Genomic DNA, 25,605 nt, shown 5'->3' with positions numbered 1-25,605 from the left:
CTTCCTAATATACAGTCTTAATCTCCCCTTTTCCAACTCAAATCCATTGCCCCTCATCCTATCACTAATAGCCCTTGTAAAAAGTCCCTCTTCAGCTTTCTTAGAGGCCGCCTTTACATACTAGAAAGCCACTATCAGGTCTTTCCAGAGCCTTCTCTCCTCCAGGTTGAGCAGTCCCAACTCTTGCAGCCTGCCTCCATAGGGGAGGAGCTCCAGTCTTCTGATCATCTTCATGGTCCTGCTCTGGACTCTCTCCAACAGTTCAAATGTCCTTCTTTTGTTGGAGGCACCAGAAACATGTCCAGAAGTACCACATCTACATGTTTTTTTGAACACCTGCAGGAACTGTGATTCTATCACACTAAAATATAGCATCACTTCTCTGCAAGAGTCAACTACTCCTAGTTATCACTACATCAGGTACATCACTTCTTTGCAAGAGTCAGCTACTCCTAGTTATCATTACATCAGGTGCATCACTTCTTTGCAAGAGTCAACTACCCCTAGTTATCACTACATCAAGTGCATCACTTCTTTGCAAGAGTCAACTACCCCTAGTTATCACTACATCAGGTGCTGAGGTGTTGTGAAGGATGAGAACCAGAAGATATGTTTGTGATGCACTTGGGTACACAAGTGTTAAAGGAAACTGCAATCTATCCTGAATCTTTTATTATATTGATTTGATTCTGTGTTTACTGAGTTTCCTATGTAAAGCCTTTTTTCCATCTTGGCAGCACAGTGGTGTTGTTGCATTGGTAGATGACAAGAACAAGCAATGGCAGCATTTATTCTACTCAAGTCTCTCTCAAAAATATGTTACTGCTAATGCTGTTGTTAGAGGCTAGACATGATGAACATATGAGTAAACATTTTAACCAGTTTCTGGAAGCAGTGTTGGAATATCTTCTTACAGATTTGTTTGGTTGGTTAACAGTTTCTAATTGTTTTTTTGCCAAAGTGAGGGAAAGAAGTTTTGCTTTAATTAAATGGTGCAATTGAAGTACTTTAAATATAGTCAGATGTAGACCCACAGAGCCTGCAGGTACTAGCAGACTCAGCTGGTGACCTCAGAGGTCAACTCCAGACCAGAAAGACAATGAGTCCTAGAATAGTCTTAGATATTCTCTGGGTTCAGCCTTCATATGCTGAAGGCCTCTCTTTCCCTCAGCTTTGCTTAGACTTCAAGCACTTTAGGTGATGTGATGTTTCTCTCCAGCTATGCTGGATGCTGGACACCTTAGCTGTAGATCCCTGACAAATAAGGTAGGAATTCAGAGCCATAGAATGGTGTTGTTGAAGAGCCATTTAAGGTCATCAAGTCCAACTGTTAACTCAGCACTGCCAAGAAGCACACAATGTTTAGACTTTGTAAAGCTCCCAGTTTTTCAGAGCTTCATTAGTCTAACCTGGAGCCCAGAACCCCAAAACTTTTGCTTCAAGACAAACCATGTAGCAGAGTAATCTCACAGCTACAGGCCCCTGAAACCCCTGCATTTTCTTCCTTCTTAATGAGCATGCAAACTGAAGGTGGTTTATGATTCTGGGCTCCTTTTTGTGCTCTTTGTATGCCAAGCTGGGGTGATGTTGCATTCATGGGAGATGAAGTACAGATAGTTCAGACTGGGTGGATTTATGAGGCAAATGGGGAAGCTGAGGTAGAGGGAAAAGCAGGAAGGGACAATCAAATAACATAGTTTAGAGAAAGTCATGTCAAAATTGTAGAAGACACAGAGACTTGGTATATAGAAAATAGAGTCTTTTGGTAGCTTTAGAAGCCAACTCTCAGATGTTTGTTGCAGCTTTTCACTGGGTACTTGGGGGGTAGGTACAAAAAGAGAAGGAGGAAAAGAGGATGAAAAGGCAGTGCACCTCCAAATCATGGACAGAGAGCCCTGCTGAATCCATTTCACCCTCAGGCCAGCAGTCATTGCTTTAGCTTTATCTGAAGTCATAGACGCCCTTAGTGATGACTTCTTTGTCCTTTTGATTTTTAGCAAAGCTTTAAAATATGTTGCAGTTTGGTTTACTGCAAAGTCAGACCTCTTTGCTCTGGAAACTGTCATTTTAAACAGAAACAACAAGTATTTCATTCCAGTAATAAGAAAACAAGAATCAGCATTATTTCTTTAAAGTGCTCTCAGGGCTTTGGCAGAACAGAGGCTGATTTGTCTGTCTAGGAGAGGCTGATTTATATGTCCAGGAGAAGCCCAGTGTCTGTGTGTGAATCCTGGGTCAAGATGAAGCTGCAGGCATGCAGGGAAGAACAATGTTTCCCACAGACTCCCACCTCCATGAACTGAAACTTTTGAGGTGGAAATTAGCTCAAGGTTTGCACAGTGTAGATACAAGTATTATCCAGTTCTTTAAGGAAACCCTCAACACAAGCCAAGTCCAAAACAAGAAAATGTTCACCCTCCAAAGCACAAAGGGGAAGCTGCCCAAGATTCCCCCAATCCAGTTTACAAGGGCTAATTCAGGTGTATAGAAAACAACGATAAAGGTTTTTATTACACCAGTTCCTCCAGAAGAAAGCTCTAAATGAAAGAACAAATAACTGTTGACCTGGGAGGCTACAATGCTCAACAACCCCAGCACTGGGCATCTGAACATTTGGCCACCCTCATAATTCAGCCAACCTCTTGCCCGTCCCACTCCAAACGCATAGTACAGGAAAATTTCCACACTGTCAAAACTGTTTTAAAAGAATAGACAAGGGTGGGACTGCAAAAGAATGCATGAACACAAAACCTGGAGCCATCCTTCTGCAATCTGGTTTTCCTCACTGGTTCTGCAGTAAAACAGCTCCACCGTACAGAATCATCGAGTTGTGAGCTGGTTTGGGTTGGAAGGGAGCTTTAAATGCCATCTAGACCAACTTTCCTGCAGCCAGCAGGCGCATGTTCTGCCAGAGCAGGTTGCACAGAACCCCAAACAACCTGAGCTGTAAGTGTGTGTTCCTGTTGGGCAACCTGTTTCACCACCCTCAGCACAAAACATTGCTTCCTTCTAGAGTGAATCTCCCTCTTCAAGTTTAAAAGGCCTTGTCCTGCCACAGCAAGCCCTGCTCAAAAGTGTGTCCCCATCTTTCTTATCAGCCCCTTTAAGTATTAACAGGCCACAAGGAAGTGTCCCTAAAGCCTTTTCTTCTCCAGGATGAACAGCCCAAACTCTCTCATCTTGGCCTCACTGTGGACTGGTTGCAGCCCTCCCATCATTGCAACCTGTTTCACCACTCTCAGCACAAAACATTTCTTCCTTCCTTCTAGTGTGCATCTCTCTTTTCAAGTATAAAAGGCCTCATCCTGCCACAACCAGCCCTGCTCAAAGGTCTGTCCTCATCTTTCTTATCAGCCCCTTTAAGTACTAACAGGCCACAAGGAGGTATCCCCAAAGCCTTCTCTTCTCCAGGCTGAACAACCCCAGCTTTCTCATCCTGGTCTCACCATGGACTGGTTCCAGCCCTCCCATCATTGCTGTGGCCTCCTCTGGCCCTGCTCCAATAGGTCCCTGTCTCTCCTGTGATGAGAACTCCACAGCTGCACTCAGCACAGCAGGTGGGGTCTTGGCAGAACAGAGAGGCAGAACCCCTCCTCTCCACCTGCTGTCCACACTTCTGGGGATCAGCCCAGCATACAGTTGGGTCTGGGCTGTGAGTGCATGGTGATGGGGAGTGTCCAGCTTTTCACCCACCAGCACCTGAGGTCTTTCTATGCAGGACTTCTCCGAATTCCATGATAAATATCTGATCATATATGGTCTAAATTCCTCTTCCATGCCTCCCTCAGAGCCTGCACCTCTCTGCTTTTCCATAGGGCTGAAATCTCAGCACAAAAGGTGCCAACCTGTCCTCCACTCATTTTAGTAGAAACTTGAAACAGGGAGATCAGGCATCTGAGCATGAGAAGCTTTTGGTCTATGAAGGACATTATAATTGTATTTTACCACTGTAGCTCTCTTTTGCTGTAGAAAGACCAAACAAATAGTGACATTAATGCAAGTCTTTGATGCTTGATCCTGTTTTCATTTTGTTTCAAAAGACTGCCCACTAAACTAAGGGATTTAAGAGCAGCATATTGCTGGGGTGCTGGGGTGTAACAGAGTAGTCTCACTTATGTCAAGCTTCTATTGACTTTAGTGGGAAGTCAGGCTAAATGCAAGTGTGGAGCTGAAGCACTTACCTTTCAGTGAGTCACTCAAATGACATAAAAGTAAGTTTTAGGAAATTTGTTCCTCCCCTGAGTGAGACTATATGGAAACTACCAAGATGGGGGCATTTGCCTGTTCTAGCTGTAGGTGACAGTATTTTGTTTTCACAATTTAATCTGAATCTCAGTGGAATGAAGCAGAGTTCAGCTGAAAGCAGCTGCGTGTTCTGTGCAACAGCTTATAATGTCTTACCAGTAGATGGTTGGTTATTCAGTGGTTGTGAAACTGTTTGGTAATGACTTTTACTGCTCAAGTTAACTTTAAAAGACCCTGGTGGAATAAATCAAAGTCATTTCTTTAGTCCTTGCGAAACTCAAATGGTTTCAGTATCAAATGAGACATGTCACTGTTTATTTTGATAATCTTCATTTATGTTGCCTTCAAATAACTTCTATTGCTGAGACATCACATTCCTTGTTTTAAAAACCCTCTCTAGAAACTGATAAAATTGCATTCTAAGTGGATCTGAGCAAGTAATGAGAACCACATGGGCTGTAATAATCATTTGCCTATTCAAGACCCAAATTACATTTCAGTTAATTTATTGCTCTAGTTTTAGAGTGGCCTGTGTGAATTCTTATGTTTTATTTTTAATTGCCATCTTTGGAGTTGTTTAGCTTAATATAATCTGTGATCAGGATTCTCAAACTCTGGAGTAGGCTCCCCAGGGAGGTGGTTGGATCCCCATCCCTGGAGGTGTTTAAAAGAAACAGGGGTGTGGTGTTGAGGCACATAGTTTAACATCAGCCTAGGTAGAGTTAGAGAATGGTTTGACTTGATCTTAAAGTTTTTTTCACCAAATGGTTTTATGACTCTAAGAGAGAGTGATTTGCCATTGGAATGGGCTGCCCAGGGAGGTGGTGGAGGCACCATCCCTGGAGCTGTTCAAGAAAAGCCTGGATGAGGCACTTAGTGCCATGGTCTAGCTGACTGTCTGAGGCTGGGTGCTAGGTTGAACTGGATGATCTTGGAGGTCTCTTCCAACCTGATTGATTCTATGATTCCATAAAAACCTGAGCTGTTTGTTGTCCATTTAGGTAGCTCAAAGCTTAGAGAAGTTTCTGTCTAAACCACACAGCTCTGATTTCAAGGCATCAGTTCCTTGTGTTAGTGGTAAATAATATGGAATTATTTGATTGTTTTCTTAATCTTCACTCCAGGATTGCATTCCTGTTGAGTGAGGAGCTGTGTTGTTTTTATAACATCAGCTTCAGTTATGCTGTATTTTTTAAGTATTTCCTAAATTACTACGAGCACAAAGACAAATCAATCTGTATGTGACTAGTATCTAGATGAGCCATCTGCATGTGTAGGCACTGTGTAGTAGAGTATATTTTCTTGATTATTACAGATGATTTTGCTGCAGAGGTTTACCCTTTTTTCTCTTTCACTAGGACAGGGTGTGCAGGTTCTTTCAGCAAGCTAGCATTTTTGAATATAAGTGCACACAACCTGCCTGCTATGTTAGTCACAAGACTTTCATATTGTTTTTCTTAATTCAAGGAGATCCTTTGTCAAAAGACAAAATTCTCTCAAGTTCTAAAGGAGTAGTTTCTTGTTTTCAGAATGACTATATTCTCTTTTTTATTTTGCTTTCTGTTTGAGAAATGATTTACTGAAAGACTAGCAAAGACAGATGAAAGATGAAACTCTTAAATCTATCCCAAGTCTTGTAGCAAGGGCTTTGTTAATACGGTTAATGTTTGAAACAGTTACTTTTCCCTTCTTTTTACTCTGGAGTTTGGCTCAGATGATACTAGAAGAGTTATTTAAACTGAATATATTCATATATACTTTTAGAGCAGACAGCTGTACATAGTAATTCCATTTAGTGCCTGATAGATAGTGGATCATGCATTTATATTACATATTTATGCATTTAGAGAAAGATTTCATATGAGTGCAGTGGATTATTTTATTTTCCCTCAAGGAAAATGAATGATGTGGAAAGGTCTCTTATTTGTGGCTAAGCTAAAACATCAGTCTGATCAGCAGCCTGTAATCAGATCATGCAGTGAATTTCTCAGGAAAAGAAAATTCTTGGGGTGTCCTCATTGCTGTCGACAACTACCTGAAGGGACATTGTAGCCAGGTGGGGATTGGTCTCTTCTCCCAGGCAACCACCAATAGAATAAGGGGACACAGTCTCAAGTTGTGCTGGGGGAAGTCTAGGCTGGATGTTAGGAGGAAGTTGTTGGCAGAGAGAGTGATTGGCATTGGAATGGGCTGCCCAGGGAGGTGGTGGAGGCACCGTCCCTGGAGGTCTTCAAGAAAAGCCTGGCTGAGGCACTTAGTGCCATGGTCTAATTGACTGACTAGGGCTGGGTGCTAGGTTGGACTGGCTGATCTTGGAGGTCTCTTCCAACCTGGTTGGTTCTATGATTCTATGAAAAAAAATCAGCATCCCCCCAAATCAGGATTTCAGCAAGGATTAATGTTCATAGTTCAGTTTGACATGTGCAACATTTAGAATATTCATAGGAGTTAATAAGAGGTCGTTGAAGACTTTTACTTGCTTTGTCCTTTCATTTTAAAAAGGAGCCTTTTCTTCCAAGGCTTGGGAGATCTTGGATTTTCTGTTATTAAAGCAACAGTCTGAAGAATATCAAATAGACCAAGTGATGTCTTCTGTCATTTACCTCCTGTCATGTAGGATCATCTTACTTTCCATCACCACACTCATCCTCTCCCATAAAATCGTTGCTCTTCCCAACAGTCCCCAGCTAGGTAACTGTTTTCTGCCACTGCCATCTCCTGGGAGCTTGGGGAGGTGTTTATTAATCAAGGGAATTCTGAGCCCTAACAAAAGAGATGGCTCAGGTATTCCAAGTTGCCCAGTGGTCTCAAATGTGTCGTGTTCTGGAGAAACTGGGTGGCCAGGACATATTGGCTGTCCTGAAATTCCCAGTCTGCCCTTGGTATACGTGGCTGAATTTCAAATTATGTCCATTTAACATCAATGCAACTACAGCTGGTAAGGTCATAAAACATTTCAAAGGACAGGCAATAGGACCTTAGAGGGGGAATGTATCTTTTGAATTGTTTTTCTGTGTTAACTTGACTGGTTCCTTTGTTGTTTGTTTTTTTTTTTTAAGGATCACTCAGAAAACCCTCTTGGTGCAGCAGTCACTCTGGCTCATGAACTGGGACACAATTTTGGAATGAATCATGACACACTGGAGAGGGGCTGTAACTGCAAAGCATCCACCGATAAAGGGGGTTGCATCATGAACCCCTCCACTGGGTAAGTGTGAGGGTAGGCACTGGTAAGTTACACTTGTGCTGGAAAATGTTTTGTTTCATTTTGTGCATCAAGAACATTTACAGAGGTAAAAAAGAGAAACCTTTTCAGTGCCTGTCAAACCTTCTTACAGTTATCCCCCTCTAGCTAAAGCAATTAAACTTGTTATCAGAGCACAACATATACTGTTGGACCATTGTATTTCCACGTTAGCAGCGTGAGAGGCAAGAAGTGCTGTAAGCAACTGGTTAATTGTAAAGCACCCCCCAAAATCCAATGCCAATGTTGAATCAGAACTTCACCTTCTTGCCAGCTGAGTATTGGTCATAATAGGAAATGAGCAGCATCTCAAAGCCAAGACTATGATGGATGTGTAGGAAATAAAGTAGCACAGGAAATATATTCTTAGACTCTCTGTATAAAGCCTTTGTCTTGTGCAGAGGTTTTTAGTCTTGGATAAACTTTTGCATTTCACTCCTTGTTATAGGTCTGTAGCAGTTTCAGCTTGTGGGCAAGTTAAATCTGTCAGGTCAGGGGGGTTAGGGCTGTTCAGTGACTGGAGGGAGATCATCCAAGAAAAGATAGAAGAGATCATCCAAGAAAAGATAGAAGACACTGTGGGAAATAAAGGCAGTGAACTCCTGGTCATGTCTCTGAGTCAGTGCTGAGTGGTTATTCTGCTGACGATAAAGGCACCATGCCAGTAGAGAAGTGTAGTGTTCTCATAGACACCAGAAGTACAGACACCATGACCAGGGTCACCAGTGACAGCTGCTTTCTCTGCATTTTACAGTAGTGTTAGAAACTGAATGAGATAATGAATGAGTTGTCCATGTCCATATCCAGTCAAGAACAGACAGGATTAAATTGAAATAAGAGAGAGTAGATAGACCAAAGCTTTCTGATGATAAATGATGTGCTGGACTGGACTGCGTGTGACTAGAAGCTGGTAAACTAGTCAGACAAATATCTGTCAGCAGTGTCTTGTAGGTACAGCTGGGTTTGCCTTAGGGAAAGAAGATGGTTTAGATGATATTCTCATATCTCTCCCAGCTCTATCTTACTCTGTATGTGCTTAAACTTCATCTGTTGCTTAAAAATCTCTTCTGGGAACCATGATCAGCTCAACTTCTGCATTGTCTGAGACTGTTTCTGGGAAAGGAGGAGAGCAACCTGGGAGAGGCCAGGGAGTGTTGGGCAGGATTGCTCCCTGCTGGTCAGTTTTACCAGCAGTCCTGGCATTTCTTCAAAGACATGCTGTCACCCCCCTTCAAGGCAGAAAAAGGGCTTATGGCCAAAGGCCAAGGACAGCAAGTTAAGAGACAAAGAAAAGAGAGTTGTGTTTGTGTGTGTGTAAGAGAAGGAGAATGACTACTACAGTTTGGAAAAGAAAAATAACTGCTTCTTCTAAAACAAAAGGCAGTAAATTATCTTAGGGACTTGCATTCTGCAGCACACCAGGGCTCATATGCACACTGTGAAAACAACTTGAAACTGGAAGCAGGGCTCTGATGTGAGGTGATAGCTGGTAAGGAGTGGGCAGGCAGGTCAGGGCTCTCTGAACTCTTGAAAGATGCATGCAAGCTTTAGTCATCTCAGCTGGGTTATTGGCCGAGCATCTAGCTTCTCCATGCCTGGAAACAGATGTAGGAGATACTCTCAGGACAGAAATCTCTAGACACTTTCTGAACTCATCTTGCAAAGACGTCTTTAATGGGACACTAGACAGCTCTTTCCTGGTCCTGCCTTGTGCACCAGAGTCCTTCAGGAGTATCTGAAGCTATCCTCTGTTGTGGCTGTGTTAGTCGTTGAATCGTGGGCTGGCTTGGGTTGAAAGGGAACATAAAGGTCATCGAGTTCCAACCCTCCCACACCATGGGCCCTGTGACCTTCCACTAGGCCAGGTTACTCAGAGTCCTGTTCAGCCTGACCTTGATCACTTCCAGGTAGGGGATATCTACAGCTTCTCTAGGAAACCTGGACCAGTGCCTCACCACCCTCATGGTGAAAATTTTCTTCCTTATATATAATCAAAATCTCTCTTCTTTCAGCCCAGACACTTAGAATCATAGAATCAAACAGGTTGGAAGAGACATCCAAGACCATCCAGTCCAACCTAGCACCCAGCCCTAGCCAGTCAACTAGACCATGGCACTAAGTGCCTCATCCAGGCTTTTCCTGAACACCTCCAGGGATGGTGACTCCACCACCTGCCTGGGCAGCCCATTCCAATGCCAATCACTCTCTCTGCCAACAACTTCCTCCTAACATCCAGCCTAGACTTCCCCCGGCACAACTTGAGACTGTGTCCCCTTGTTCTGTTGCTGGTTGCCTGGGAGAAGAGACCAACCCCCACCTGGCTACAACCTCCCTTCAGGTAGTTGTAGACAGCAATGAGGTCACCCCTGAGCCTCTTCTTCTCCAGGCTGCACACTCCCAGCTCCCTCAGCCTCTCCTCATAGGGTTTGTGTTCCAGGCCCCTCACCAGCTTCGTCACCTTTCTCTGGACACCTTCCAGCACCTCAACATCTCTCTTGAATTGAGGAGCCCAGAACTGGACACAGCACTCAAGGTGTGGCCTGACCAGTGCTGAGTACAGGGGCAGAATAACCTCCCTTGTCCTACTGGCCACACTGTTCCTGATCCAGGCCAGGATGCCATTGGCTCTCTTGGCCACCTGGGCACACTGCTGCCTCATCTTCAGCTACTCTCTACCAGTACCCCCAGGTCCCTTTCTTCCTGGCTGCTCTCCAGCCACTCTGTCCCCAGCCTGTAGCACTGCTTGGGGTTGTTGTGGCCAAAGTGCAGAACCCTGCACTTGGCCTTGTTCAATCTCATCCCATTGGCCTCTGCCCACCCATCCAGCCTGTCTAGGTCACTCTGCAGGGCTCTCCTGCCTTCCAACAGATCAACATCTGCTCCTAGCTTGGTGTCATCTGCAAACTTACTGATGCTGGACTCAATCCCCTCGTCCTGACCATCAATAAAGATGTTGAACAGGTCTGGGCCCAGCACTGATCCCTGGGGCACACCACTAGTGACAGCTGCCAACTGGATGTGGCACCATTCACCACCACTCTCTGAGCTCAGCCTTCTAGCCAGTTTTTGGCTCTTGCTTGGGCTAGAGCACGGATAGGGCAAAGTTGTATCCCTCAGCATATTCTTCAGGTATGAGTCCATGCATCTGAGCACACTTTACAGGCTAAAGCCTCTGCATTCCTTCAGTCATGCCATCATCCCACCGTTGTGACAGTCTGGAGAGGGGGTCACCATGTAGAGTTCAGCTTTGGAAACCCTCTTTGGGTTTATACCAATCTTTATATCCAAGCTGTGCCTGAGGAAGAATTGTGGCATTCAGAGAAGTGAGTAGGCTGGTTTGTTTGCAGTGATTATTGATTTATAAATGGAAATGTGAACATCAGGTTTCTAGCCCTGGGCTTTACCTTCATACTGTGCTGTCGATCTGTAATAAGTATTCTGGAAGAATACTTTATGCCTTAAGCCAAACTGCATTTTACCAACTTAAAATTAACACCTTGAATATTTACCCAACATCTGATCAACAGTAGTATTCCTCTGAGCATCCATATTAAAGGAACGCTTTGGAAGTATGTGTCTGTTAAAGGGAGGCTAAATGAGCATTCCCTACCTGAAATACATTCTTAAAATAGCAAAACCATAGAAATAAAGAACAGGGAAGCCATATACTTTAGAGAGACAGCTTGCTCTCTGTATACTTGACAGGCTTCAATGATCTAGAGGTCTTTTCCAAACAAAAAATCATAGAACCAACCAGGTTGGAAGAGACCTCCAAGATCAGCCAGTCCAACCTAGCACCCAGCCCTAGCCAGTCAGCTAGACCATGGCACTAAGTGCCTCAGCCAGGTTTTTCTTCAACAGCTCCAGGGACAGTGACTCCACAATCTCCCTGGGCAGCCCCAATTCTATGATTCTATCCTTGTTGACAGTCATTCTGTCCTCTTCCAATTTCTGTTGGTTTAAGATAAATTTAACAAGTGCAAGGAACTTTGGGCCAAAGTCAGTTGAGTAAGCCACCTAGACATGAACTGCAGTCTTAGAATCTTCTGGTTGGAAAAGGCCTATAAGATTGAGTGACAGCTAAGTCACCACCAAAGCAAGTCCCTCAATGTCACATCTGCTTGTCTCTTAAATACCTCCAGAGATAATGATTCAATCAGTTTCCCAGATACCCAGTGCTGGGGTTTAGACCACCTCACTCAACTACCTGAAAGGAAGTTGTAGCAAGGTGGAGGATGGTCTCTTCTCCCTAGGACAAGAGGAAATGGCCTCGAGTTGCACGAGGGAAAGTTTAGGTTGCACATTAGGAAAATTTCTTCACTGAAAGATTGGTCAAGCCCTGGAACAGGCTGCCCAGCACAGTGGTGGAGTCCTCACCCCTGAAAGGGTTTCAAAGCCATGTAAATGTGGTGCTGAGGGACATGGCTTAGGGGTGATTTTGCAGTGCTGAGGTAGTGGTTGGACTCAATGATCTTCAAGTCAAAAAATTCAGTGATTCTATTATTCTAGTTTATATAGGTGACTTCCACAGAGAACTTGAACATGTTCTTTCTTCCCTGTAGCAGAGAGTAGTCTTTGATGTCTTTCCATTTCCTATCCCCCATCTCCCCCCCACCTTCCCCCTACCAGGGATTTAGACCAGGAATCCACTAAGCACAACTAGTTTTACCAAGCTCATTCAGATGCTGATCCTGCTGTAGTCTCTATCTCTTTGCTGAGCCCCATGACTCGCTGTAATAAAACCTTCTTTCCTTGTGCTCTTGCAGAAGCATGTTTCTCCTACCAGGATCATTTCTTGTTGCTGAATCATCCCAGCTATGGCTAATTGAAATGCCAGGCAGGCTCCTAGGATAAAGCTGCTTGTTTCAGCTCTCTTTGCACTTTTGTAGACAGAAGCAGGTTCTCACCATGCTGATAGAAAAGAGGATGAGAGGGAAAGGGCTGCTTCATAGTCTCTCCTCCTCTGCATCTGGCTTTGGGAATGATAGAGATTTTTCTCCATCACTGTCTCACTTCCCACCTCCCATTTCTTTCACTATCCAGATATTGTGACATGAAATATATGCCACATTGACCCTTTAGGTGTCTTCCAACTTGTTGTTCTATGATTCCAATATTTCATTGACCTGGAAGGGTGCATGCTTTAACCATATGCTGAAAATTGTCTTGACACCTAGAAGTCAGGGAGGCCTTTTACACACTCAGTCAGCAGATCTCTGCTTATACCAGTGCACTGAAACCACAAATGGAAGATGCACCAGCTTGGAGTTTGCACCTGTGAACAAGTAGAGTGCAATCAGAGAATCATTTTCATTAGAAAAAAACATTAAGATCACCAAGTCCAATCATTATCTAACTTTACCAAGCCTGGTGCTAAACAATAGACAGATTTCCTCTTGTTACGGTCATAGAATCAAACAGGTTGGAAGAGACCACCAAGATTGTGCAGTCCAACCTAGCACTCAGCCCTGTCCAGTCAACTAGACCATGGCACTAAGTGCCTCATCCAGACTTGTCGTGAACACCTCCAGGGACGGTGACTCCACCACCTCCCTGGGCAGCCCATTCCAATGGCAAATCACTCTCTCTGTTCTATGACTTATTACTTGGAAGAAGAGACGAGCTCCCATCTCACTCCAATCTTCTTTCAGGGAGTTGTAGAGAGCAAGAAGGTCTGCCCTCAGCCTCCTTTTCTCCAGGCTAAGCAGCTCCAGTTCCCTCAGCCACCCCACATAACACTCAAGCTCCAGATCCTTAACCAGATTTGTTGCCCAAGGAAGGTCTGGGCTACTCAAACAAACAAGGAAGCAACTTCCCCATGGCAATTTCTCCACACAGGAGTTCCTCTTTGGCATATTCCTTTCAGACTGATGTTCCTTTTGAAACCTCAAAGAATGAATTGAATCCCTCTACACCATTTTCCCCCACCTGGTTCTTATCTTAGATTCTGTGTTGCCGTTTCCATTTGCACAGCTAGAATCTGAAGTCAATCTATCTTTCTGACTCAGTCAGGTTTGAAATTCAGCTTGTTCAAATAAATAGGGAAGTGGAGCTTGGGCTGTGAACACTGTGGCTTCATACTGGTGGCAATGCTTGTGCTTTGGCTTGTGCTGCAGGACAGCTCGGTGCTTTTCTCCAGCCAGCGACAAGGGTTTTGTGTGGTGATCATAAGTGAAAGAGAAATGGAACTGAAATCAATTATTTAACTTCTCAGCTATTGATTACCATTTTAGAGGAGTTTAATGAAACCGTGCCTCTTGGTAGAAAATAACAACTGATTTGGGGTAATTGCCTTTCAGTACACAATTTTACTTTAATTATGGGGATTTTGGAGGCAGGGTTTGGAGAAGGAGAACAATTAGAAGACAGAAAGGGTACATAGCAGAAATTGTACAGAACACATAGAAAAATGTTTGGAAAAGACATTTCCTTTTAAGCAACCTAAAAAGCACCCACTGCTCTCAGTATGTTTTTAAGTAGAATTGAAGCCTTTATGTTAGAATTAAAACAGATACCAATTGGAAGCTGCATATTTGTGAGCTTAAGTGAGAGCAAAATACCATCCATTAAGAACCAGCTGTGTGACAGTGCCAATTTAAGCTGGTTGGCTCGATCTAAACACTACTGAGAAGTAATGGGGTGGGGATGGGAATTAAAGATGGGAAAGACCATCAGGTGAGCTTCTTTCAGATACCACTGAAAAGTACATGCTATATTTTAATTCCCTCTAGAAACACTTAGGTATTCTGCACTCAACACTGACTACATTACAATTAAGGCTAAATAAAATATTTAAGTGGAAACATTGCATTTTTTCCTGAGTCATAGTACCAGATATCTATGAGCAGCTAAAAAGTGGCACCAAGCTATGCCATGAGTTTCACAGAAGGTATCATAAACAGAAACATTCTCATTTGCCACACTGGTGGCAGACTGGTCTATAAACTCATTGTTTGAGCAGCCCAGGCTCAAATATTTGCTCTTTCTTGCATGTTGCAGGCCAATTCCCAATTGTTTTGAAGCTGTAGTGCTGTTTGATCTGGGAGAAGTTCTGCTTCACAGGCAGCTTTCCTGTGAGTGAGAAACAGTTAGATTTGACACTTTCCCTTTTATGTGTTAAGTTCAGTGGCCAAGGGGAGGTGCATTACACTTTAGTTCATGTCATTTAAAGCACCCATTTCTGCTGGCAAATTATCTACCCTCTACTGGCAGCCCTGTGTGGCAAGTATATTATCAGAGACATCTAAAATTGCTGTTTCTTTACTTTCTCCTCTTCTCCCCAACCCCAGTTCATTCTACTTTCACAGAATCACAGAATTAACCAGGTTGGAAAAGACCTCTAAGATCACTAAGTCCAACTTATCACCTAACTCTTCTGATTAACTAAACCATGGCACTAAGTGCCCCATCCATCCTCCTCTTAAACACTTCCAGAGATGGTGACTCCACCACCTCCCCAGGCAGCCCTTTCCAATGCCAATCACACTTTCCATGAAGAACTTCATCCTAAAGTCCAGCCTAAACCTGCCCTGGCACATTTTGAGTCTGTCCTCTTGTTCTATCAGTGGGTGCCTGAGAGAAGAGACCAACCCCTGCCTGGCTACAACTTTCTTCCAGGTAGTTGTAGAGAGCAATAAACTCCCCTGAGCCCCCACTCCTCCAGCCTGCACACCCCCAGCTCCCTTAGCCTCTCCTCATAGAGTTGTGCTCCAGCCCCCTCACCAGCCTTGTTGCTCTTCTCTGGACATGTTCAAGCACCTCAATCATAGACTCAACCAGGTTGGAAGAGACCTCCAAGATCATCCAGTCCAACCAATCACCCAGCACTAGCCAGTCAACTAGACCATGGCACCATCCAGGCTTTTCTTGAACACTTCCAGGGATGGTGACTCCACCACCTCCCTGGGCAGCCCATTCCAATGCCAATCACTCCCTCTGAGAAGAACTTCCTCCTAACATCCAGCATATACCTCCCCCAGCACAACTTGAGACTCTGTCCTCTTGTTCTGTTGCTGTTGCCTGGGAGAAAAGACCAAACCCTACCTGGCTACAGCCTCCCTTCAGGTAGTTGTAGACAGCGACATCTTTCTTAAATTGAGGAGCCCATAACTGGACACAGCACTCAAGCTGTGGCCTGACCAGTGAACGGTAACAGTGTTTTGTGGGGCTCTGTGATAATCTAGATTAAAAACAAGACTTGGGGGGCAGAATACACCAATGAGGGTTGTTCAGTGATCTGCCTGGCATGTCAGGCACAAAGTTATCCAGATAAAACTGGGGTAATTGGGGAAAAGCAGGAATAGGTCAGAATGAGGAGATGTTTGGCAGCTTCTTCATTTAGCTTCACCATCGTGAGCAGCATCTGGGGAACTGGGGAATGTCCCCATTGTTAAAGTGTGTTACACAACTGATGCTCTTTGATGGTGTTGAAGGTCTCTTCTTCCCTCATGGATCAGCCATTATCATTAATGAGATTCAGGACTGCACATCAGAAGGAGGATAGGAACAGTAATGTTGACTTTATTATTATTAAGCATTATTATGCTTAATATATATTTGCACGATAAATGGGTGGCTGATGCGTCCTCGAAAATGGTTTTGCTCAGTGGGGTTGACTCTCAAAGGCTTTTGTAGGGAGCTTTGTTGTTTTGTTATCTGCTTTTATCTAATTTTTGTTTTCAAGCTGCTATACCAAAAAAAAAAAAAAATGTTTGACTACAGCATAAAAAGATAGTTAAATAAAGCACACTTAACATTTATTATGGACAAGTTAAGAAAGTGCTGATCATTTGGAGGAATTGAATCATTTTGGTTGGAAAAGACCTTTAAGATCATCAAGTCCAACCATTCTCTAACTCTACCAAGGCTGGTGCTAACCCATGGCCTTTAACACCACATCTCTGCATCTTTTAGGTACCCTCAGGAATGGGCATTCAACCCACCTGTCTGGGGAGCTTCTTCCAATGTTTGAGAACCCTTTCAGTGAAGAAGCTTTTTTCTACTATCCAACCTAAACCTCTCCTGGTTCAACTTGAGGCCATTTCATAGAATCTTAAAATCAGACAGGGCTGGAAGGGACTAGAAGGATCATCTAGTTTCAACCATTCTGCCATGGACAGGGACACCCTACCCTGATCAGGCTGGCCAGAGCCTCATCCAGCCTGACCCTAAATGCTTCCAGGGACAGGGGCCCAATCACCTCCCTGGGCAACCCACCCCAGAGTCTCACCACTGTCATGGTGAAGAACTTCCTCCCTGTGTCCAGTATGAAGCTACCCACCTCCAGCTTTCTTCCATTCCCCCTAGTCCTGTCACTACCTGATATCCTAAAAAATCTCTCCTCAGCTTTTTTGTAAGCTCCCTTCAGATCCGGGAAGGCCACAAGTAGGTCACTTTGGAGCATCCCCCTCTCCAGACCGAACAGCCCTGTCTCCCTCAGTTTGTCCCCACAGGAGAGGTGCTCCAGCCCTAGCTCTTCTCTGGACACACCAGCATGTCCACATCCCTCTTGTAATAGGGGCTTCAGAATTGGACACAACACTCCAGGTGGGGCCCCACCAGAGCAGAACAGAGGGGGAGAATCACGTTGCTCGACCTGTTGGCCACACTTCTCCTGGTGCAGCCTAGGGAGACTTGTTACTTTTCTGTGTTGAGGACCAGTTTCAGCCACATTTCATCTTTTTGAAGAATTCTCTTGAAGAAGCAGGATGTAAGAGACACCTTGATTTTGTTTATTCAGACTGGAGTCTACTGAAATTAAGATGTACACTTTCCAAAGACTTCCAGCATGCTAGCTTCCAGAGACAGCCAGGTATGCCATGAGAACAGCATCTTGACTTTGGTACCACATCAATATGAAGCAAACCCCATTTACTTCAACACTTCACAAGGCAAAACAAGAAAAAAAATTAAAAGCTAGGGAAAGAAAAAAAAAAAAAAAAGAGGGGAGCAAAAGAGCATGTTAGAAAAGGGACCAGAATCATAGAATCATCCAGGTTGGAAGAGACCTCCGAGATCACCCAGTGCAACCTATCTCCCAGCCCTATCCAGTCAACTAGACCATGGCACTAAGTGCCTCAGCCAGGCTTTTCTTGAACACCTCCAGGGACGGTGACTCCACCACCTCCCTGGGCAGCCCACTCCAGTGCCAATCACTCTCTCTGTGAAGAACTTCCTCTTAGCATCAGCAATGCAGTGTAGGGAAGGACACTTTTACCACCTGATTCTCTTTTCCTCTTTCTTGATATCTCACAGCATCTCATTGCTGCAGAGCCATGGAACGTTAGGTAACCAAATCATTAATGGCCAGCAGAGTATTTCCTGACCCCTCTCTGGTTCGGGCCATGCAGACCTCTCTTTGCATTTCTCAGTCTGTCAGCTTAGACCTATTAAATTGTGAAGTCAGCAAAACTATCTGGAATTGCCTCTGTTACCATTCAAAGAAAATGAAATTATCTTTAAGATGTAAACAGTTTCCAATTAAACTCTGGAGCTGTTTATGTTTCCAAAGCAGGCTGAGCTGAGCTCTGCAGCACCAAGACAGACATCTTAGTCTTTTTTTTTTAATAAATAAAGCTGCTATACTGATGTAATAAATTGCTTGTGACAAAGTTGGCTCTCATATGCCAGCATTGCAACTGCTGCTTAAAAAAACTCTTAAGCAACACATCCTGATATCCCAGTGACTTAGTGTGTTGCATTGTGGTCTCTCCTTTAGTAGGGAACAGCCAGGAGCTTACAGACTAGGCTTCTGTCAATCTTTTTCTTCAGTCCTATGTCTGCAGTGCCTTTGGCATTCCTTTTTGTTAATAATTTCCATATGTTGTAGATATCTCTAATTGCTGTGGTAAATAAGATCTGTGTGGAAGTATTACTAGGGTTGATTGGTGCAGCTGTAGGAATTGTGATGGTTTGGGTGTTCCCCACCCCCCACACACTTCAAGAATCACCCAGACTAGACTCAGCCAGCTCTGGAAATATGAATGAAGATTATATTTACAGCTAGCACAATATACAAGCAGATATTTACAGTATATACAGAAATATACAAGGTAAAAAGTAATACAGAAACACAACAGCCCTCCCAAAAACCTGAGTCCCCAGGAGGGGCTCTCAACTGCCCCTTCACCTTCCCCCTACCCCTCTCAACCTTACCCCAGTCCCAAGGAAGAATGGAGGTTCAGCCAAGAGGTTAGGAAGCAAAGTGGATTAGCCCAAAATAGAGGGTGAGGTTGGAGAGATGCAAGATGCAGCTCAGCCAGCAGCCCAAGTGAGAGTGATGCCGAATGTGGTATCTGTTTTGACTTATGTTTTTATACTTCTCAGCAGGCCTATGAGGGAAGTAGACATCACCACTGTTTTCCTTTCACAGCCTGTAATCTAGTTCTGCTCACCAAAACATTCTAGCCTGCTTCAAACTAGCACAGGAAGCCACTGGAGGCGGGATGGGGGTACTGACGAGTCGACTCAGTATCAGCTAGCGGCGCACAGTACAGTATGCTTTATTCAGGCAAGGCACTGGCTCATACGCTACTTGGAAGAGGCGTGCATAACTAACTTAGTTTGAGATTGGCACGTGTGGAAAGTACAGACTGGTCCAGGCTTATGTGTGAGGTACAGATAGGTCAACATTACAATAACAATCTGTAGAGTCCATCCCCTGCAGCTGGCAGGCTCTGCCATGCAGTTGTGTGTGAGGGGTGCCACCCACCACCTGATATCCTGAGTCTGAGGTGGACTCAAGGACACTTTGCAGCACGGGTTTGCTTATTGCTTACCAACTCATGCTGTTAGCAAGAAAATTCTCCCACAATTCCCCCCCTTTTTTTTTTCTTCTGAGCAACCCAGGCTTGATCTTACCCAGGCTGTGTTCAACACAGGGCTAAATAATACAGCTACAAATCAATAACGTTAAAATCACAAAGAGAATGAACCTGTTAGTGCTTTCATTAGTGCCATTAGCTTGGCAAGCTAACAACCCAAGCTTAGCTAACAATCCCAAAAGCTTTTCCTGCAAGCAGCAGTAAGTCAGGTGTTCAAAAGACCAAAAGATCCAGACGAACATCACAGTCACAGGAGAGTGCATGTGTGCCACATCTTTGCTGGGCTCTGTGTGGCAGTTGATGTTGTAGAATCACAGGTGTATCTGTTGTCCAATATTCTTTCTCAGACTCCCATTGTTCTGGATTCACTCTGTAATTCTCAGGAATCTTCATGTTATTGCTACACTCCTTTGCTATGAGCTGTGTCTGTCTATTGTGCTTACAAGCTACCAGTTTCTGGATACGATACAAAGATATGCCCTAGATGCTGTTTTCAGGCTACTAGGCCTTATTCCCACAGGCCTTTATTTGTTTTAAAAAATTAAGGCAGTGTTTCTCATCTTTTTGTAGGACCCTTGCAAAAAGATAACAAGCACTTCGCCATCTTTGCCAGTAAGTGGGTTTGGCCCTTATAACAGGAGCCAAACTGATCTCTATTTTACTATTGTCACAGAATCATAGAATCAAGCAGGTTGGAAGAGACCTCCAAGATCATCCAGTCCAACCTAGCACCCAGCCTCAGACAGTCAGCTAGACCATGGTACCAAGTGCCTCATCCAGTCTTCTCTTGAACAGCTCCAGGGATGGTGATTCCACCACCTGCCTGGGCAGCCCATTCCAATGGCAAAGCACTCTCTCGGTGAAGAAATTCCTCCTAAAATCCAGCCTATGCAGTGCTGTTTAAATACTAAGAAGATCCTCTCTTGATCTGCTCTTCTCCAGGTTGAACAGTCCGAAGTCTCTCAGCCTTTCCTCCTCACAGAGAGGAACCTCCTCAGGATCATTATAGCCCCTGTTGGATTCTCTCCAATGTTTCCCTGTCCTTCTTGAGCTGGGGAGCCCATAACTGGACCCAGTACTCCAGATGTGGCCTCACTAGAGCATAATACAGGGGAAGGAGAACCTCCCCTGAGACAAAGTCAAATGCATTAGATGTAAGACAAAGGCTAATTCATTAGATGTAATATTACATAAATAATATCTAGGAGCATCATATGTGTTACTTTCCTTAACAATTAACCTGATGCAAAGTCTTAGTAGTACATGCAAGTATAAATCCCAATATGAGACATTTAATGAATGCCAAAGGCACTGCAGACATAGGACTGAAGAAAAAGATTGACAGAAGCCTAGTCTGTAAGCTCCTGGCTGTTCCCTACTAAAGGAGAGACCACAATGCAACACACTAAGTCACTGGGATATCAGGATGTGTTGCTTAAGAGTTTTTTTAAGCAGCAGTTGCAATGCTGGCACATGAGAGCCAACTTTGTCACAAGCAATTTATTATATCAGTATAGCAGCTTTATTTATTAAAAAAAAAAAGAAGACTAAGATGTCTGTCTTGGTGCTGCAGAGCTCAGCTCAGCCTGCTTTGGAAACATAAACAGTCATCAAAACAGAATTACTGGAAACTCATGAAAATACCCAAATTAGTTAACCATAATCATAACCTTATAACCTATACACAGATAACCATTATCTTGGTACTCCTTTCAAGTGCTTGCCACAGATCGGCATATGCTGAACATTCCCCAGTTCGTTAGAGGAGTGGGTCACTGTTAACAATTAGCACACAGAACTACAGGGCAGGTCTTTACAAAAACAGACATTGCTTTTTGCCTTACTGTATTCCTTCCTGCTCTAGCAGATGGGCTGTTTGAACTGAACATACTTAGCTTTTCTGCTGTACCCCAGAGGAGAACTCACGTGGATTTACAGTAGGTACTTTCTGTAAATGAAGCTGACAAGGAGAGAGGTTCCTTCTCAAATGAAAGCCCATTTAACTTTTGGTGTGATTATTTATAGCAGATACTTAAGGACAAGTCGCAGTTTCCACTATGTGGTGTATCCAGGATGGGTACAGTTTTACTGGCTGGGATGCTGGTATGTGAGATCTCAGCTGTGTTTTGTCTTGTCGGTATAATATCCATAGAAAATATAGCTCTGGAAGGGACATCTTTCTCCTGCAGTGCTGCTGTTGCCATGACCCATGAGAACAAATCATATAAGGACATTTCCCTTTATCTTAGCTTTATGTTCCATCAAAGAAACCTTTGTAACCTGCAGAGATGAATCTGCAGTGAGGTGCATGGAGAATGAAGCGCACAGTGGCCATTTTTAATTGGTGTTAATGAATTCCAAATTCCCAGCGTATAAATGGGAACATACCTTAAAGAACATATTCTTAAGGTCACATCAATGCTCCCTTTCTTGAGCATGTATTGTATGCCCTGAAACGCTTTTAGGGATTGCTGTTGACTTGGAAGGCTGAATCACTGTAATTAAGTACTGCCTACAGCTGCATTTGCCACAGTTGTCATGGGAATCACAGAGTCTTTTGTGCCTGGAATGGATGTGCAAAACGTTTACAAGTCAGGGAGGGAGGAAAGATGTCCGTTTTACCTCAGCAACTGCTTCCTGTAAAGTCATTCTTTTTCTTATCTAACATCAAAGCCTATTACAAAGTCCTGGAGGTATTTACTGTGGGGTTGTCATTGCAGAAGAGCAGGTAGGCTCGATTTCAGCCTTTTAAAACAGCCCCAGTGGTGAGATGAAGGTGAGCAACCACCCATTTCAATATACAGTCACTGAAAATAAAGAGATGAAATAACTTTGATGCCCTAGGGAGCTTTTCTGGCTGCTTCTAAAACACCATGGGAATTCTGTTCATCTTCGTCATTGGTGACCTTCCAGTGGCTGATCAGTGTCAGACATGAAATTCAGCTCCCCCTAAAGTTGGTAGGAAAGCTCCTATGGACTTCAATAAGGCCTGGATTTCATCAGGATACCTACGGATTCTTTAGATTTCTCAGATGCCTTTCATTTCTGTAAGTGAAAGCTTTAATTTGCTCACTTCAGGATCTCTAAGTCTCAGATCATGGCTGGCTCCATCCTTCTCTGATGGCTTGAAATAATGATTCCATACAATGGTCCTACCAGTTAGTTTATTTTCTTTGTTCAAACTCAACTTGGGGGAGTGGGGGGTGGGAAAGGAGAGAGGAAGGTGGTAAAAGTGATTAATTGGAGGTTTTTTTGTGGTTATGGTTTGATTTTTTCTTTAATGAGTTCCACTTCCACATCTCTGAGATAATCTAGGCAATATGGGACAAGCTGCTCTTTGCTCGGTGCTTGTCTTGTAGCAGAAAAAGGGAAGGTGGAAGTGCTGGGGGAATGCAGTTTGGTTTTTGACACTGTTATACCTTACTTTTCTTTGGGTCTTCTGAAAGGAAAAAAATAACGAGCTGTGCTACTTGGAAGTCAGATACCCCTGTCTTGAAGTCCTGAATTATTAAGAGCCCAGGTAGTGCAAATGTGAAGTGAAATCAATAGGAGCCTGTCCTCCAGGTACAATATCTTTTCAGCTTTTTGCAGGGCTCAGTAGTTTTTCTCTAGTAGCCACAACTGGCACTTCTACAGGTGTTGGCCTCTCAACACTTCTGCAGCTACTCTTCCTAGTGGGCATGTCCTTCATGTGCTCTGTCCAGAGCGTTGCTTCTCATATCTCCTCTCCCTTTCCTGGATTCTTCCTTAGCCTTCAGCCCTCTTCCCTTAACCTGCTGTCATTTGCTCTGCTCACCTGATGTACGGGTTCATCCTCACCCACGTGCTGACTTCAAGTACATACAGCAAGTATGGCAGGTCTTTAATACAAGCAGGTCATGCTGATTGCACGGGCTGGGAGAAGAGCCACGCACACTTGTTCTGTTCTTTAAGGTGCAGTGCAACATGGCTGAGTCTTGAGGGACCACACAAGGCAAGACAGAAGCTCGTGCTGGTGAAAGGGGAAAATATCCATGAAGAAATATCATGGATTGACTTTTCTCTATTACAGTCTGGGTTTGCTGTTCCCTTCCATTTGGTTTTTCAAAAATGGTTTTGTTCTTCTGCCTCACCCAAACATGCTTTCTGTCAAGTGGTCCTCTCAAAACCAGGTCACCCAGGTCAGATTTATGGGTTTTACCCTCCCAGCCTACTTGGGAATTGAATAAAAAACAGTTTAGGGTTTTTCAACTGGAAAAAAAAAAAAAAAGGTTGGAATTTCCCTCAAACTGCCTAAATAACTGCCTAAAACAAAAGATGATTGTGAAAGGCTGTTGGTGGCTAAATGAAGGTTCCCCACGACATAGCACTACCCCAGCACTTCAAGCCAAACGCTGCCTTTTCTCTAACCAGAAATCCGTAGGAAGCTGATCTTCAGCAAGGTATTTTGAGCAACAAGATGGAGGGCATGTCTTTATTTGCTTGTCATGTTCTGAGGATGTTGTCTTTTGTGTGACAAATTTAAACACAAGGCATTCTGCTTGGGCTTCTTATCTACTGTTTCCTTCAGGGCTGGCAGCTCTTGGCAGGCACCTTATTTCTGCTGCCCTGCTTTTCCTTAGCCTGCAACCAGGCTTGACCTGACCTGACCTTTTCATCCCTCTCTGCTCTTCGTTGCTTTTTCACTTTTACTGTAGTCAGCATTGTATTAACCTCCAATTCTAAATGGTAGATTGTGAAACCTGAACTCTCAGCAATCCAGCAAATTTTTATTAATGAGGTAGTGGTCTAAAAGGAAACAGAGCAAAAGATGAGCCAGAGGCAAATTCAAACTGATTATCGCTCCTTTCCTTGGCTGTCTGGTTGCCAAGAGGAAGAACAGTTGTCTGAGTTCAACTCCCATGGAGCTTTTGCAATGTAGATGATTCTGGCATGTAGCCAGAACACTGTCAGGGTTGATAAATTGGGTTGGTGTTGCTTCACCCCCAGAACGCAGAGATGGAAGTCACAATCAGCTTCTCAACAAGAAGAGACTTCTCTGACTGTACATTTGACAAAGTAACTGTTAATGATATTTTGTTTGGCAGTTTGGTGACTGCAGAAATACCAATCCATGGCAGCGTATACTGCGTAAAGTTGTTAAGTGTTGTCCCTTTGTAGAAAGTACTTCCCTGAACTATCCAGATTGTTGTTTCATCCTTGGTTTCTGCCCTGAAGTCCCACATCCAGGGTTGTAAATCTGCCTTTTGAATCTGCCTTTTTATCTAGAGTGAGGTGGATTTAGTTTGGATGTTAGGAGGAAGTTCTTGATGCAACACTGGAGCAGTGTTTCTCTGTCCATCTGTGCTAGTTTGAAGCTAGCTGGAATGTATTGGTGTATAGGGTTAACACTCCTGGGGGAGCTTTTATACCACAGGAAGTGGGGGGAGTGGGCTAACCATCACCTGGAGTGTGGCCCACCCCTGGGGAGGGGCCAAGACCCCCAGGGTCAGGTTCAGGGTCACTCCCCCAGGAGTGCTAACCCTATACAATTGGTGAAAAGAACTAGGTTACAGGCTGTGAAAGAGAAACAAGGGTTACAGGCTGTGAAAGAGAAACAAGGGTTACAGGCTGTGAAAGAGAAACAAGGGTGATGTTTACTTCACTCATTGGCTTGCTGAGAGGTATGAGAACAAGGATCCAAACATAGATAAGGGAGTCGCTTCTTGGGGCATTGCCTGAGCTGCATTTCTCGCTAGCCTCTTTGCCATCTCTCTGATTAATCCACTTTGCTTCCTAAACCCCTGGCTGAACCTCCATTCTTCCTTGGGACTGGGGTAAGGTTGAGAGGGGTGGGAGAAGGTGGAAGGGCAGTTGGGAGCCCCCCCTGGGGACTCAGGTTTCTGGGAGGGCTGTTGTGTTTCTGTATTTTCCTTTTACCTTGTCTATTTCTGTCTATAACTGTATAAACTGTAAATCTCTGCTTGTATATTCTGCTAAGCTGTAAATATAAGCTTCATTCAAATTTCCAGAGCTGGCTGGGTTTAGTCTGGGTATTTCCAAAGTGTGTGGAGGAGTAACACCCAAACCACCACACCATCACAGAGATGTGGTGGAGACTCCATCCTTTGAGACATTCAAGGTCAAACTTGATGAGACCCTGAGCAACCTAATCTAGTTAAATATGTCCCTGCTGACTGCAGGGGGGGTGGACAAGATGGCTTTCGAGGGTCTCTTCCAAACCAATGCATTCTGTCATTCTACTATTTAATGAATATTTCAAGTAGGTAAATATTCACTTTCAGTTCAATAGGAGAGATCAAGTCTCGATAGCGT

General features: G+C 44.0%; 1 protein-coding gene across 1 annotated transcript in view; it reads left to right on the top strand.

The window, feature by feature from the left end:
- ADAM12 (ADAM metallopeptidase domain 12) overlaps window positions 1–25,605 on the top strand; it is a 258,735-nt gene that overhangs the window by 182,386 nt on the left and 50,744 nt on the right. The window contains exon 11 of the mRNA XM_064145307.1: window positions 7,305–7,453. Within this exon, the coding sequence (XP_064001377.1) occupies window positions 7,305–7,453 (149 nt within the window). The remainder of the gene's footprint in view (window positions 1–7,304; window positions 7,454–25,605) is intronic.

The sequence above is a fragment of the Pogoniulus pusillus genome, chromosome 6 (genome assembly GCF_015220805.1).
Source record: "Pogoniulus pusillus isolate bPogPus1 chromosome 6, bPogPus1.pri, whole genome shotgun sequence".
Taxonomy (NCBI): domain Eukaryota; kingdom Metazoa; phylum Chordata; class Aves; order Piciformes; family Lybiidae; genus Pogoniulus; species Pogoniulus pusillus.
The sequence above is the reverse complement of the archived record's forward strand: the minus strand, read 5'-3'. Positions and strand labels throughout refer to the sequence as shown.